The sequence below is a fragment of the Ochotona princeps genome, chromosome 9, assembly GCF_030435755.1.
Source record: "Ochotona princeps isolate mOchPri1 chromosome 9, mOchPri1.hap1, whole genome shotgun sequence".
In the NCBI taxonomy this organism is placed as follows: Eukaryota; Metazoa; Chordata; class Mammalia; order Lagomorpha; family Ochotonidae; genus Ochotona; species Ochotona princeps.
In genome coordinates this window covers 9,070,462-9,086,216 of record NC_080840.1, presented here as the reverse complement: position 1 = coordinate 9,086,216, position 15,755 = coordinate 9,070,462, and the positions used below count along the sequence as shown (strand labels likewise).

The window sequence follows — 15,755 nt, the reverse complement described above, 5'->3', positions numbered from 1 at the left end:
TGAAGTTAACAGGAAAAAAAGCCACGTCACACGATTTGACTCCACATTTAAATATACACACATATTATGTGCTTCTGTTTGGAAAGGGAAGGCTAGAAGGAATTCCATCAGCATGTTATTACTGGCTGGCTGAGTAATCTGACACAGGCATTTCTTGACTCTGTGCCAGCTTATCATTTACCAAGCATATCATGAGCTTGCATTACTTTCATGAACAACAACAAAAAGCACTAAATTACTTAAAAAAAAAAAAAAAAGAAAATGAAGACAGGCATTATGGCACAAAGTAGTTAAGCTGCCATGTGGAATGCCTGCAACTCTCTAAGATTATTTATATGAATGGCAGAATTAGAGAGAGGGAGGAACAGACAGCAAGAGATCTTCTGTCCACTGGCTCATTCTCAAAATGGCCACACTGGCTGTGGCTGCGCCAGGCCAAAGCCAGGAGCTAGGAGCTTCGTTTCCCGTCTGCTATGCTAGGTGTAGGGAATCAAACACTTGGGACATTTTTTAACTGTTCTCCCAGACACACCAGTTGGGGCCTGGATTAGAAGAGGAGTAGCTGGGACCTAAACGTACACCTGTATGGGATGCTGATGCTCAGGCAGTGGCTTGACCTGCGGTGCTGCAGCACTGGCTCTGGGTTAGCTGCATCTCATACCCAGAGTCCTGTTCGAGTCCCAGCTACTCCGTGCTTCCAATCCAGCTTCCTGATAATGCACTTGGGAAGCAGTGGAATACAGCTCAAGTACTTGGGTCCCTACCACCCACTTGGGAGACCAGAATGCGGTTCCCGGTTCTTGCCTGTGGCGTGGCTCAACTACAGTCGTTGCAGGTATTTGGGGAGTGACTTGGGGGATGGAGAATCTCTCTTTCTGGTATGCTGCCTTTCAAATAAATATATCTTAAACAAGACAAACCCTACTGTTTTTTTTCAGCTGCATAGAAAAACTGTTGAGAACAGCTAATGATGCTGTTCACCGATAATAGACACGTTTAGAATAGCCATCTCTTGCTATCTTATAGAGTGACATAGATAAACACAAGCAGCACCTAGAAAAGGCTTCTAGCAAGGAATACAGATAGGAGAACTAAAACCCAAAGCTGGAGTATGTAGGTGCAGGTCACACCCTTAACTCTAGGTGGCGCTTGGCTTCAGTGTGTTGTGAAACAGGAAAGCACTTCCCAAAGTTTGTAGAGAAAGAATCAACCAGAGTTTATGTCCGTGTATGCACACAAATCTTCAAATAATTGCATTTTTTTTTATCACAAAAAGCACTTCCCACAACTCGTCTACTGTGATACGGAAAATGGAAATGTGGGAATGCTTTATATACCTTTTTGAACTAAACAGTGTCGTTTCTATCATTTTGTCTCACGTTAGAAAGTAGACACTGTTCTGTCCGAAACAACTCAGGCCACCGGATTCAGCGTGCCTGCGACGAGCAGCACCACAGCCCCTGTGCTTCCCTGTCGGCTGCAGCTCCTCCATCCTGCTCTGCGTGGCCATCCTTCGCCTGGTTACCGGCGAGTAGGTTCTATCATGTGCCAAGTGCCTCTAACTCTGAAACAGAAACCTACAACACGCCTCTAGCTTAGGGTTTGTGATACTTTACATAACGGGATTGAAGCTTCCTGACGCTAACATAACCTCCTGAAGTTCTACAGCTGGGTCATGTCAGACTTTCCTGAACACTCCCTCTGCCCCACACAAGGTTTCTTTTATTATGCTGTATTTGCCTCTTTACTCAGGAGGTCAGGATTTAAAAAAAAAAGAAATTCCTCATGAATCTGTGGAAGGAAGCCTTCCCGTCCCCTGCTTTTCTCATCCGGATTCTAGTATCCCTCAGTGTCTGACTCAGCACCTTTCCTAACGAACAGCCATCAGTCCCCTCCTTCCTGCTCTATCCTGTTGCTTCTAGGTGGTTACAACATTCTGCCTGGTGTGTAGACTGCGAATAACCTGCTCAGACTGTCACACGTCAGCGTGGCCTGCCCCTCACCTATGGAGCTGACTGGCACTCCCAGGAACCCAAGAGGTATTTTCCTCCAGTCTCCCCTTCTCTGTCCTAGTTAGCATTCAACCTGGTCACACTACTCTTTATCTTCCAGCAGGGGGCTCCATACAGTGTATTTAAAATTAGAGCATTGTCTTCTCAACGCTTTGCACATAGCTCTTAGTAATACAATTAGGATTCATTAGATATTCAGATCAATAAATGGATAACCAGGTTCCTTTCCCTTTATATTTTTCTTCTCTCTCTTGCTGTTTCTCCCAACTCTACTTTCTATTCTCTTTCTCTACCACTTTTCCCTGTATTTTGGTGGGGTGAGAGCAGGTGAGTGTGGGGCAAAGAGGGAGAGAAGAGGATGGTGCAGGGCTCTTTGGAAGGAAAATAACCTGATGTGTGCCACAGGCAGGGTAGGATGTCTTGATCATGCATGGAACCTGGTCCAAATTATCCCCAAGTATGCATTTCAAACAAAAAATTGGAACACTGAAAAAAAAAAAGGTGTAGTTGGCTAATTAAAATAAATGTTCCTCTACCAAGCAGGTGAGAAGTAACAGCCACACACTGTCTTAGTTCAGGTAGTCTACAGGGAGGAAGATGAAGACCGTTCAGATTCAGGGATCATGTTATGGACATGGTCCAGCAGGAAGGGCTTCAGGCTGCCTGAGGTCGCACACTTCGTGAGCTCAGACTCCCCTCTACCCCCAAGATTTGTGATTCCAACCTGGCTGCTTTCATGCTATCAAGCAAGCCGGCCTGTCCTTCCTTCTGGGCTAGCCTCTTCCACTCCTCTCTAGGAACAATCAAATATTCAGGCTGAGGGCCTGATGCATTTGGTTGTCAAACATCAAGAAAGCACCTAACTGCAGATGCGTGTTTAAAGCAGTAGGAAAATCCTGTCCCACACAATTCCAGAGGAATGCGCACAGGCTGTGGGTGGGGAAGGAGGAGCCGTAGCCCCTGGGGCAGCCAGGCTGGCCACAGTAAACAGGGAGAAGAGACTGTGCAAGGGCTCAGAGGGTGGAGAGAGCAGTGTGGAGTGCCCCAGGCACAGCGCTGACTGAAGAACACAGATGCTTCCCCCACAAGGTGTTTCAAAGTACTTACGCTACATAATCCTGCTCATCCTCTGCCTGAAAGTGATACGTCCTGTTATCTAAAATACAAGGGAAGAAAAAGTGGAAACTTAGAAATCGGCGCACCTTTAGTTACACTGTCAATTTTTAAAGCTCCTACAAGAAGAATAGACATAATAAAAGTAGGATTAATATTTAGTTTTACCCCAGTATGTTTTGGTAGCTTACTTTGTCAGTTATTTTTCTTAAGTGCAATAAACAATAATTACAAATACCATGCAAACATCCAGTTTTGGAAACAAAACAGAAAGTAAGATGAGGGAGAGGTCTTGCGTGATCCTAGTGGACATGAAAGAGTGCCAGCTGTTACTTGGCCATTTTCTTTTTCAAGCAGACTTTCCTTTAGAGAACAATTTCCTTCTCAGAAGTGATTCGCTCACTGTTCCCAGCTCACTCCAGGGCAGCCCCGACTCGGAGGCACACTGTGCCCCGGGGCTGACAGCAGAAGGCTCAATGCTCTGTCGCCCAGCTAGGCACAGCAGTGACCTCATTTAGATTTTGTGGGCAGGTGCAGAGAGGAGAGACACTGCCTTAAAACTCAGTGTTTCTGAAAACATTTCCACACATGTAGGTCATTCACCAAGCAATTCCAGACTAGGCGGGATAGTACGAATGACACACAACATTTCCACTTTGTTGTTGCATGAGCTTGAATCAAATCATGAAACTTCTCTGAGCGTCAGCTTTTTCTTATCAAAATGGGACAGTGATAGAAGTTCTGGGAGAATTAGCAGCAACATACATCAAGCACCAGAGGTCCATCAGATGCTCAGCGACAGGCAACCACCCTTAATGACTTACAGGTTGCCTGGCCTTTTGAGATCACAGTGCATATATCCCATTTTAGCTGACAGCAGACCACCTGTGTAACAGTAGGCCCCAAACACCATGCTGCTGAGCGACAAAAGAGCCACCATGTACATATAAGTACACTAACGTTGGAATAAAGACGGAATTGCCTAACAGTGTATTCTTCTGAATATATTTCAGTCACTAGATTTCTAATGCAATAATTCATAATTTATCCTATTTCTTTGTTACTAACAACCCAAGAAATACTCCAGTCACAAGGATCACAGAAACTCTGAACTTCATACAGATGCTACAAAATCCAGTCTACACACACCTGAAAAGGCCTCCAACTGGCTCAGACTTTTCGGTCAGAGTAACTTCTGAGTTTTCCCTCACAAAAAGATTTGCAGGGTAGCCAGGGTTTGTGCCTCTGCACCTGCGTCACGCCCTCTGGCCGCTATGCTGCCTTGCCAGGCTTTGGCCGAGAAGGGAGGTCTAAGGCTAGTGTAGCAGAATTTAAGATAGGAGAGTCATTTCAGGGGCATCGCCTCCTCTTTCTTTATAAGGTGTGCCCCCCACTAGAGGATGCGTCACTCAGTGCACTCCCAGGAACCAGTCAATGTAGAAACAGCTCCCTCCTACAGAGCAGACACAGGGGGTAGGTCGGCGGCTGGGTAGCTCCTGATGTAGTCCTATCAGAACAGAAAAGCAAACTATGAACTATGGAGTATGACTGTGACAGGGACGCAGTGCCACCAATCATGAAGTTTGAAGTAAGTCTGCTTGGAAGCATGGACATGATTTTTCCTTTATTAGTTTCATGTTCTAGGGATGTTAACTCTGGACAGACACAGAAGCAAACCTGTACTCTCAGTCTACGTTGGTGTGCCTTAACAGAAGTACACATTAGCACGACTTAGTGACTTAGAAAAACACCCATCTCTGGGCTTCACACCAGACTGCAACCCTGCAGATCTGAGAGAACAGTGAAAATAACTTAGACACATCTCTTCAAGGGCATAAAGCTGTGTACTCTCAGTTCAGCATTGGTCTAGTTCAGTGCAGGACTCTAAGTTCTATCTACGCCCAGATTTGACACCGTTAAGCCTTCCCAACTGCATGTGGACCAGGCACAACTCAAGAGAGCCAAAGGGTCTTTCCAGAGCTCCCTGTGCAGGAGTAACAAGGAACTGTTCAACTGCTGTCTCTGAAGCACCCTTCCTGGAAGAGCTGCTGCTTCCAAACCCAGACTGGAACTGTACAGGTGTCAGCATCCACAGAGACTGACTCGGAGAGAATGACTTACGTGAGATCAGGTCAAAGGACTTCTTGTCTTCAGCATTCGGTTTCACCTGGCAGGTGAGGAGGTTCACCTTAGCTGGTTGCCTGTTAGACTGAAAAACAGGAAATGGGAGAATTTATGTGCACAGAGACACTCCGGTCGCATGTTCAGCCCCCTGTAGCCCACTCCAACTGAGTTTAGCCTAGGCTGGCCCCAACTGTGGTGGGCTTCTGGGGAATGAACAAGCAGACTGAAGGTCTCTTGTTTTAATCTCTCACTGCCTTTCCAATACATACAGACAAACACAAATAATAATAAAAAACTATGAATCTTACTTAAGCAGGAAAAAAAATTTCAGATGTCTTTCTGGATGGCTTTTAACTATGCAAGAATATCCTGTGGCCAAACAGAATGGAATAATCTACACAAGACTGGCCAGAGTCCAGCACAAATATCCAAGCAAATAGTGGCAACACTTTCAATACTGTAACATTCTAGGAAATAAAACTGAATTCTCATTAATTCATTCAAAATGATCCCAGTAATCAATTATTCTAAACTAAATGCCTGAGATACCCACAAATTTTGGTTGCAATGCCAAATTTACTCATCAAGAAAATAGAGGGACAATTACTACCAGTAATGCACCGCTGATACGCCTGGTATCTGAAGGATTCACATCACTTCTAAATACAAAATTGTTAGTATCCTCCATATTTACATAGTCACGCTAAATAGGGAGTCTTGCCACATAGTTGTTCTGGTCAAAACTTTGTAGCCTTCCTGTTGGCCACTGGCTGGCCGATGCCAGGATCCTGGTTTACTTCAGGACACAGGACCAGCTGAAAAGGCAGTGGCCACAGTTAATGGTGTCTCTAGTTAGAGTATTATATTTCAATTTGGAATCTGAGCCTCTGGGCTGGGCTTTGCTCCAATGCAGGAAGCCCATGGAAGTAAATAATGGAATTCCTGAATCAGATCTGAGAGCCAGCCTCAACTGGCAGCTACAAAAGTCCCTATTGCAGGCACATTTCCATAGGAGGAATTTAAGTCTTTAGGGAAGAGATATGAGGAGGTACTGGTAGGGTGAGGTCACACTAGTGTCTCAATGACTGTGTCTCTCCTAGGTAATGGGCACTGCAGGTAACGGGCACTGCAGGTAATGGGCACTGTGCCATCTATTTCTGCCTACTTTCCTGTGCCTTCTCTGATTACATCTGAGACCTTCCTCCCTCTGTGATCTCAAGGACATTAGACACAGGAAACAATGCCCTTTGTTCTGTGAGTGTTTCAAACCATGTTGCCTCACAGGAGGATTATGCTCTCCCTTAATGTATCTTTCTTTTAGAAATGGAACTACAAGTATAGGAAAGTTTTGCTTAAGAGGAAATACGGGAAAGCAGAACTGGCCAGCAGACAGCAGGCAGGAGTTTGTGGAGCCACACATTTTTCTTGGGCTATTCCTGGAATTTGCGGGACAAAAGGCTTTAGACTCTAGAATCAGCAACTGTGGCCCAAAATCTAGACCAGTCTAGCATAAAAAGAACTAGTCTTAAATTTCATTTATTTCAATGTCGGTATAATCATTGGATTTCCGATATGAATGACAACGACCACCTAAAAGGTAGTATCCCCAGGTAATGGTGACTCATGTTAAAAACATTATGTTCCAATTTAAAATCCACATTTGAAAGGAGGATGTAGAAAAGCTTAGGGAGATCAAGAGCCGATTAAAGGGGTGGAAAATGGAAACTCCTAAGACGGGCTTCAGGCAATCGTTAGTCCACAGGAAATAAGGCCAGGGGGTGACTTAATAACTATCTTCAAGTACATGAAAGTTGTTATTGGAAAGGTTGGGCAGCTGTTTTCCATTTGTACAAAAAGAAATGTACTCAAATTGTACAAGATTTGGGCCAGACATAAGGAAGGACTTCCTCAGCTGAAGTTGATTTTCTATAATAAAAGGTTTCAGGTTTCTAAAGTGGAGAAATTTCTGATTCTGAAAACCTTAAGAATTGTTAGATACTATTCCCATTTGAATGTGGAAGAGGGTTAAATCAACGCTTTATTTTTCCTGCAAGTCTAGGTTTCTCAACAATTCTGCCAACAGATACAACAAAGCAGCAGAAGCAAAAAACCTTAATAAAAGAAAACCTCATCGGCTCATGTTAACCACCACTCACCTCCCTTCTAAGCTCAAACTGTCTGCAAGGATTTTGCTGCAAAGTTTCTGACGTAAGGGTTCTAGTACGCTTTACATGATGCCACGATCGACCCTCTGCTTCAATGCCAGTGACGTACCATACTGATGCCCTCAGCAGCTTGTCATCTTCCTGAATACGGCAGTAATAGGAACCTCACTGGACACGCCCGCATCTCACATGCACCAAATGCTCTTCCCCAACCCGGGCCAGTGGGGCATCTGACAGGAGACGGATCACAACCAGCGTGGCCTCGGTGGGGACAGCATGCAACCAAGTCCAGGAGCGTAAGGAAGGGAAGGGCAGCATTCAGCCCAAGTCAGAGGAAGCAGAGGAAATCAGTAGGGTAATAACTGTCACTTCAGATGTCTGTGTAGCTTTTCAACAATTCAAAGCACTTTCTTGATATTTTGCACCAATTTATAATACACTGATTGAAGAAGGCGTCATCTTTCCTGAGGTTTCAGCAGACTTGCCTTGGGCTACAACGTGGTGGAAGAGTTCAGAAAATGCTTTCAAACTGTTCAAGCACAACAGGAAAATTTTTAAACGAGAGCAATCCAGGAAACATTTATTTGTTGACTCCTTGCTGTTGACAATTTCTATCCTGTTCCGAATGAAAACCCCGTCTGTGCCACAACCCCCAGAGGACCTGCTGCAGTACTGACTTTGGCCTTGAATGTAGAGGCAAGATACCCTTGCCCCTCCAACCACCATCCATCAGCTCATCCTCGGAGGGGCAAGGCCCGGTCCCATCACCCCTCCTACGACGTCCCGGTCTCTTTTCCCTTGGCTCTTACCACCTCCTATTTGCTTCTTTCTTCCCATCAGGGGAGTCCATTTCCCTCACTAAAATGTATCTGGCTTAAAGCAGGTACTCAATATACACTTCACCAACTGAATGCCTGTACTGTAGGCACCTTATACTACACCCCAGGTACTTCCTGTGAAGAAGTCATTTTAGTTTCTTTTACCAGATGAATAAAAGGAAGCCACAGAGAGGTTAAGTAGCATTTTTAAGACCTCCCAATAGGACAGCAGTTTGAACGGATTTGAGCTTTCACTGCTCTTCCACTATTCTACGGCATGGAAAGACAGGTAGGTGACAATAGAACCATGGGAGTGGCTGATGGTCCTAACAGCTGAGAGCACATTTCTCAAGGAGGGAAAAGGCTAAAAGCAAGCAGAGTTCCAATGATGAACTTCAATTTCAGTATCTTGTTGGATTATTTTGTAGCTGATGAAAGGACATCTTAGAAGTCAACTGGAAATTTACTCATGTGGTAGGTATTTAGTAACTCTACCACATTTCAAGCACATGTAAAGAGCACACAGTTTATTTTGCAAGCAGCTACACGAAAGATAAGATCACATACTGGGACTGTGCCTGTTGCCCAGGGGGTCTTGGTGTCTGAGCTCTTGGGTGTTCACTGAGAACAGAGATTCCCCAAGGATAGCCCAAATCCCTCCCTGGGAGACCAGCAATGGAGGCCAATGGGGTAGAGCAGCAGGAGGCACAAAGGCTTGGGGCCTGGGACGAGACAGCAGCAGCATCAACTGATGCTGAGCAGAGGGAGGAAGACCCTGCCTGTGGTGCTAAGGAGCTCTGTTTCCTGGCTCAGGTGCTCTGCTAATTAACAGAACAAAGTGAGTCGGGGGAAAGACCAGTGAGACCTGCACTTCAGAGGGTGGCAAATGGAGCGTGTAAGACACATGAGCAATGGCAAGAATCTCAGTTTTTGAATTACAGCTCATTGGTAGTTGGGGTCAGACACCATACAACGCAGATGAAATCGTACATTTTAAGCAAATTACACCAAGAGCAACCTGTGATGGCAGGTGAACTACTTGGCTGGCAGCAGGGGGAAGACTGTTACTGAAGGCACTCTTGGGGCAGCGTCTGCTTCAGAAACTAGCAGTGCTTCTCCTCCAAGTGGACAGGACACCTTTCAAAGGTGTCATCCTCAATTACTGTTAGTATCTTGATTTTAACACGATGTATAAGAGATGCCTATTTTTAAAATATTGGATGAGTTTGAATACAACATTTTGCAAAGTTCTTTACTAAAATTAATATTACATATGCGTCCATTTTATACACACAGAAACGTGAATTCTTCAAGTTTTTTATTTCTGAAAATACGTTAATTGAGGAGGCTCTGGGTGCTTTCCAAGAATAGAAGTAATGAAGACATTAACAGAATGAAGACAAAACAGAAAATGGCCATTCTGCCAGGAAAAGTCATCGGAAGTGTAAGCAGGAATCCACACAGAGACAGAATGAGTCAATTCTGGTGAATGTCTGCATCTCTTGAAAGAAAACAAACATCACACATTTGTCCCTGGACAGCTTCGAGTGCATCCCGGTGTAGTGTTTTTGCTCAAAAGTGTAAAGTTGTTAGCGTAGGCATATTTTTCTCAGTTAGCAGAAACAGCTGCTACTGGAACTGGGATGCAGAAATTATTTCCTCTCGTCATCCTGCTGAATTGTTCTGCTTCACACACAAAATGCGAACATCATTAGTCACTTGGGAGATAAGCACTGGACCTAACCAGGCTGAGGCTGATACGTAGAAATAGATAAACATACACAAAAAAGCTCTCTGCACCTGCTGCTAGTGCTTGGAAACAGACTTGCTCAGGCCATCAGGCTCATTTCCAAAGTTTCACTCGGTCAATGTTTATTTTGACACACAATGTGCCCCTAGAGAGGCGTATGCAGCTGGCATGCAGTCAGCAACTGCAAGAAACTCCTGGCAGGAAGTCGGGCATGTGTTGAACACCTACCACTGCTGGAGATCTCCAGGCACTAGTGTGTCAAAACCACTGGTTTCTGGAAGGCATTCTGGGTGATACAGGGGACCAAATAACAGTTTTTCTTGGTTGGATACCTAAAGTGCTATGTACTCAATATATGTTCTATCATTTAATTCTTAAAGAGTAAGAGTAAGGTATCACAACCGAATCTGTTACACAGATGAGGAAACCAGTGGTCAGAAAGTCAAACAAAACTGTTCTACGTTTTGTAGGAGGTCAAAGGTGAAGCTGAGATCTGAGCAAGTCTCTTCCCACGTACACTCACTACACTGATCCTGTTATGGAAGCCCTTGGAGAACCTGCACAGACAAAGGAGTTTCCTCTTTTTCCTTATCTGGCTCTTTCTGCCCATCAGCAGCCAGTTGCCTTTACTGTTTCTTCTGAGAAATTCCACCCATTCTGGACGCTGATGATCCTCATATAGCTACGGAGAGAAGTTGCTGATTACAGAAATGAAAGACTTCATACTAGAATGCAGAACTCGTCCAACCATTTTAGCCACGGGACTAGATTCTGGTTGGTACAATGTGTCTCTGTGTAAGAAGTACTAGGAAATGGAGCTGGGGGCTGGTTCTAATCCAGGTGGCCCTGCTTCCCATCCAGCTCCATGCTTGTGGCCTGGGAAAGCAGTTGAGGATGGCTCAAAGTCTTGGGATCCTGCACATGGGTAGGAGACCCGGAAGAGTCTCCTGGCTCCTGGCTTCGGATCAGCTCAGCTCTGCTTATTGTGGTCTCTTGGGGAGTGAATCAATGGATAGAAGATCTTCTGCTCTGTCTCTTCTCCTCTCTGTATATTTGACTTTGTAATAAAAATGAATAAATCTTTAAAAAAAAAGAAAATGCAGATGGCCAAGTCAGGAACCTGCCATCTCATTCACGTTCTGACTCAAGAATCAGTGTTACACAGTGCTACAATGTAAACAGAAAAAAGATGAGCTACCAGGACCCTGGATGAGAAGTGGGACTGAAGGTATCGTTATTTTATCTGTGAAACGGGCTAGAAATTCATCCTTTTGGGCAGTCCCGCAAATATTTATGGAGTGCTCACAATTTTCTAGCATACAGTGAAGCAAGAACTTTTAAATTTATTTTACTTATTGGTTATCCAACTATAGCTTATAAACCAAAATCCATTGACAGAGAGTAACCGTACAAAATGTATTAACATGCTAAAACAGCTGAGCTATGGTCTACGTTTTTTTAAAATTTATGTTATGATATTTTGCCAACATGATATGCAGTGAATGGCTCAGATGAAAATCTGTAACGAGCTGTTTTCCTCACACATGAGGGACATGTTTTTGGCACCACACATTGTTCACTTGTGCAGCTACGATGTTAAGTGTTTTACTATATTGTTTAATTCTCAAAATCATTTTAAAAGCATCTTCATTATTACCCCTCACCAACACATCAGAAAAACCAAGGGCTGAAAAGGTATGAGCAATTTTGTCTTAAGGTCATGGCTAGCAATGGCACAGAAGTAAGTGAAGGCTTAGCGTTTTTTTAAAAAACCTATTAATTTCCTTTACTGGAGAGGGTGGACGGGAGGCAGCATGGCAACTGACTGATTTCAGACTACCTTATACCTTCTAAGATATCTTTTTATATTTGTCTCGTATGTTCAAATTTGTAAAACCAGGACTTTCTTTGGTTTTATTACCCATTAAGGATGTATGCACGCTGTAATAAAATGGCCAGACTTTGAGTTTGCAGGCTCTAAATTACTGAACTCTTATTTCACTCTCTTTTCTATCCCCAGCAGAATCACACTGGAAGGAAGCCAGCGACTTGCAGTACCATGTCAGACTTCTAAGGAATACTTTAAAGACCTCAGCTCTCACAGGTGTGGAAATCTGTGGTTTTGATCTGTGGCCTTTCATATTTTAATCCTTCAATTTCATCCCTCCTTATTCATTCATGAAACAAAGTCCTTGCAGGAATTTCCTCCAATGTCTATTCAACGTGAAAGCACGAGAGATGTATCTGACAGGCTCTCAAATCCCAGGCAGCATCAGCACCGTGACACCCTCATTACTCCCGAGGATTTGCCAAAAGAAAAAAACTGACGCTGCAATGCTTGCTGTTCTTTGAGGCTCAAATGAGAGGCTGCTGACAAAAGATCTAGCTTTTGGAAAAACCAGTCATGGTTTCAGAACTGGGGCCCCTGCTAGCTTTGGCTGTTTGGAGCAATGCAACATTCTGTTAGTTTCCCACGTAGGCATGGGTCTCCACTAATGGAACTATGAGCAAGCTCCTTAGCCCTCTCAATCTTACCACGAAGGGGGAGAACAAGGTTATCTTTGCTGCAACAATGAACTCAGGCAATGTATGACAAGCACTAGGTGCTCCACTTACAAGCAGGGGGCAGTAAAGGCTTTGGAATTAAACTTACTGGGTCCAAATCTGACTCCGGTTCTTAATGTTTACATGAATTCCAGACTTTTTGTTCGACTGGAGACAACAGCTGCTCCCCTGTGAAGCTGTTATGTACATGCCAAGTGCCTGCAGTGAGTGTTCAATAAATGTCTGTGAAGCATCTCTCCTCGGGCCTCCAACAGTCAATGCAAAAAATTCTGTGGTTATCAATGCCCTTTAGACCAAGGAAGCATTCCCTGTTAAAATGCAGCCACCTCTGGGAAGATCGCACTTAAGTCACTGAGGTTCAAACAAAACACCAGATCCTATCCATATAGGTTAGGGTCTCAAGGCTTTAGGCCATCCTCTACTGCTTTCCCTAGCCATAAGCAGGAAGCTGGATGGGAACTGGGGCTGCCAGGACATGAACCGGCACCCATATGGGATCCTGGTGCGTGCAAGGTGAGGACTTTAGACGCTAGGATATTGTGCTGGGCCCAGCACTTGCCTATTGTTTACTCCAGGCTCAGGGGGCAGGTGCTGAATATTCATCACTGTTTCCATCCCATACACCCAGTGCCTGGAAAATCAAAGCTCCAGCGTCTGAGGCAACTTCTTTGAGGTCCAAAGTTTGCTTTGGGATCTAAGCCCAGATCTTCTGGCTTCCTCTCTCAAAATTCGCAGTGCTGTTTTCTAATTTGCTGGAGGAAAAACAAATTCTCTTGTCACAGTAACAATGGGAGAAAGAGGTAGAGAGGGGAAGCCAGAATAACCTCAGAATGTTGCAAAGGCCAACTATGGACAGAAAGCTATTAGACACATGGCATACAAGGGAGCAAGCAGTCTTGCTCTTTGTGCTTCCTGAATGTACTTTCAGCGCATCTTTTAAAGCCTTGTGACCTCTGGGGTAGAAAAGCAGAAGCCCTTGGGAAATGTCCACAGAACCACAGGACAGGGAAGAACACAGCAAATTCTCCTGTAATGCCCTGGAAGGTGACAGAGCTGCTGCTAACCCCTAATGGGCAGAAATTAAACTTCCAGGAACGAATATCTGAAAGTGGTCTTGTCAAGCAAGTTGAGGAGCAAACAAAACAGCAATACAAAAGAAATCCAATAAACTGGTCTGTCACTGATGGAGTAGCACATTAGGGAAGAAGATAAATAGTAATGACAATTAAACCTGACATTTATTGAGCACTAATTCCTCCCCACATCCTGTTCTAATTATTTATAATCAATGAACTCATTTAATCTTTACAACCACTTCTGAATTAACAGCTCCACTGCACCTCAATGGTTAAATCCTCCCAGGGATTTGGGGTCAGCAGTGGAATTCACATCCACGGAGTCTGGCTGAAGGGTTCCAGAGAATGTGATCCCACTCGGCACACAGAGGTGATAACACTGGGCTACCTCCAAAGGTGGCAGAAAATGAAATTAAAGGGTAATTATTTTTTGGTGTGATGGTAAAGGCACCACTTGGGATGCTAGTGTTCCACTCTGTGATTCCGACATCCCGCCAGCATACACTCCAGATCACAGTAGTTACGTATCCATTGGCTGGGTCTTCCACCAACGTGGAAGACCTAGCTGGAGTTCTGGGCTCCTGCCATCAGCCTGGTTCAGCCCTGGTATTATAGGTGTTTAGGAAGTAAAGCAGTGGATGAAAGACCTCTCTCTGCATCTTCCTGCCTTTTAACTAAACAATATAATGGGAAAAAATGTTATTAAAGGGGACCACGAATTTAACAACTGCAATGATGCTAATCATGATGCAACCTGAGGGACTTAAAAAATATATAAAATTTTTAGGGAGTCTTCAGGTACAAACACAAGTTTCTAGAATCCTCGTTTTATGTTCATGAGTGGTGCTTCTCCCTTCCTCACTTAACACAGACTGATGGGTTCAAAGACAAAGTAAAATAGTTTCTACTAATAACAATTAGCAATCTGTGGAAAGGCCTAGCAGTGTACAGTAGAAACAGCACAGGCTTGCGTCTGAAATTGGTTTAGCTGGTTATAAACTGAATGGCTTCATTTAAAGGATTTAATCTCTAAGCCTCTTCTATAAAACAGTTTTCTTCAAAAAGCATTCATGTGGGCCTGGTGTGGTAGCCTAGTGACTAAAGCCCTCACTTTGCATGCGCCAGGATCCCATGTGGGCGCCAGTTTGTGTCTGGGGGCCCCACATCCTATCCAGCTCCCTGCCTGTGGCCTGGGAAAGCAGTAGAGGATGGCCCAAAGCCTTGGGACCCTGCACCCATGTAGGAGACCCAGAAGAAGCTGTTGGGGCTTTGGATTGGCTCAGCTCCATCCATTATGGCCACTTGGGGAGTGAATCAGTGGACAGAAGTTCTTTCTCTCTGTATCTCCTTCTTTCTGTATATCTGACTATCCAATTAAAATTAATAAATCTTTTAAAAAATTCACTGACTACTCACTACATGTCAGGCAAGTGAGGTAATGGAATTCAAAGATGACCGAGACCTTGGGTCCTACCTCCTAGGACCTGTAGTCTTAAGAGAAATGACACAAACGTCCTGTATTCTGTAGGGCTAGCTTGAGGAGCAAGATTAGTAAGTGGTAGGCATTTGACTTAGTGGGACTGAGGCGAATAAAGTTAGGGAGCAAGAGTTTCTAAAAAGTATAACTTTTTAAACTTTCAAAATTAATTTTACAGGATTACTGCAATAAAGTAAGATTTTGAACTAAAATTCTTATATATTCCTTTTATTTATAATGTTTTTAGTAGAAATATAAAAAGAAGAGCAAGAAAATTAAGGTACAGGAATGTATTCCTAAAGGTTTAGTGCCTTGACACAACACTTCCTGATACTTGAATTTTTACATGAAAATGTTTACTGGAGGTGAGAACTGATTCTTTGAAATGGAAGTATCTTACACTGTACTTGTCCTAGATGGTACCAGATGGAAGTATCTTACACTGTACTTGTCCTAGATGGTACCAGATGGAAGCTGCTCCATTTGTATTATTATTGTAGTAGCAAGTTAGCATTCTCATTGATTTTGACTATTGTGCCAAATTTACTATGAATAGTAAATGATAATAATAATAAAACCTTATGTCTCTGATCAGAATATGAAAAGTAATGAACTAATGGGTGAAACCTCCAAGGGATGAGTTGCAAATATTTCA

The 15,755-nt window shown here is 43.8% G+C and overlaps 1 protein-coding gene across 3 annotated transcripts in view; it reads right to left on the bottom strand.

The window, feature by feature from the left end:
• ASAP1 (ArfGAP with SH3 domain, ankyrin repeat and PH domain 1) overlaps positions 1 to 15,755 on the bottom strand; it is a 338,316-nt gene that overhangs the window by 46,651 nt on the left and 275,910 nt on the right. For all 3 annotated transcript variants that reach the window (XM_058668479.1, XM_058668481.1, XM_058668480.1), the window contains exons 14-15: positions 5,247 to 5,334; positions 3,120 to 3,168 (exon numbers count right to left, since the gene is read on the bottom strand). In XM_058668479.1, coding sequence (XP_058524462.1) covers positions 3,120 to 3,168; positions 5,247 to 5,334 — 137 coding nt within the window. The remainder of the gene's footprint in view (positions 1 to 3,119; positions 3,169 to 5,246; positions 5,335 to 15,755) is intronic.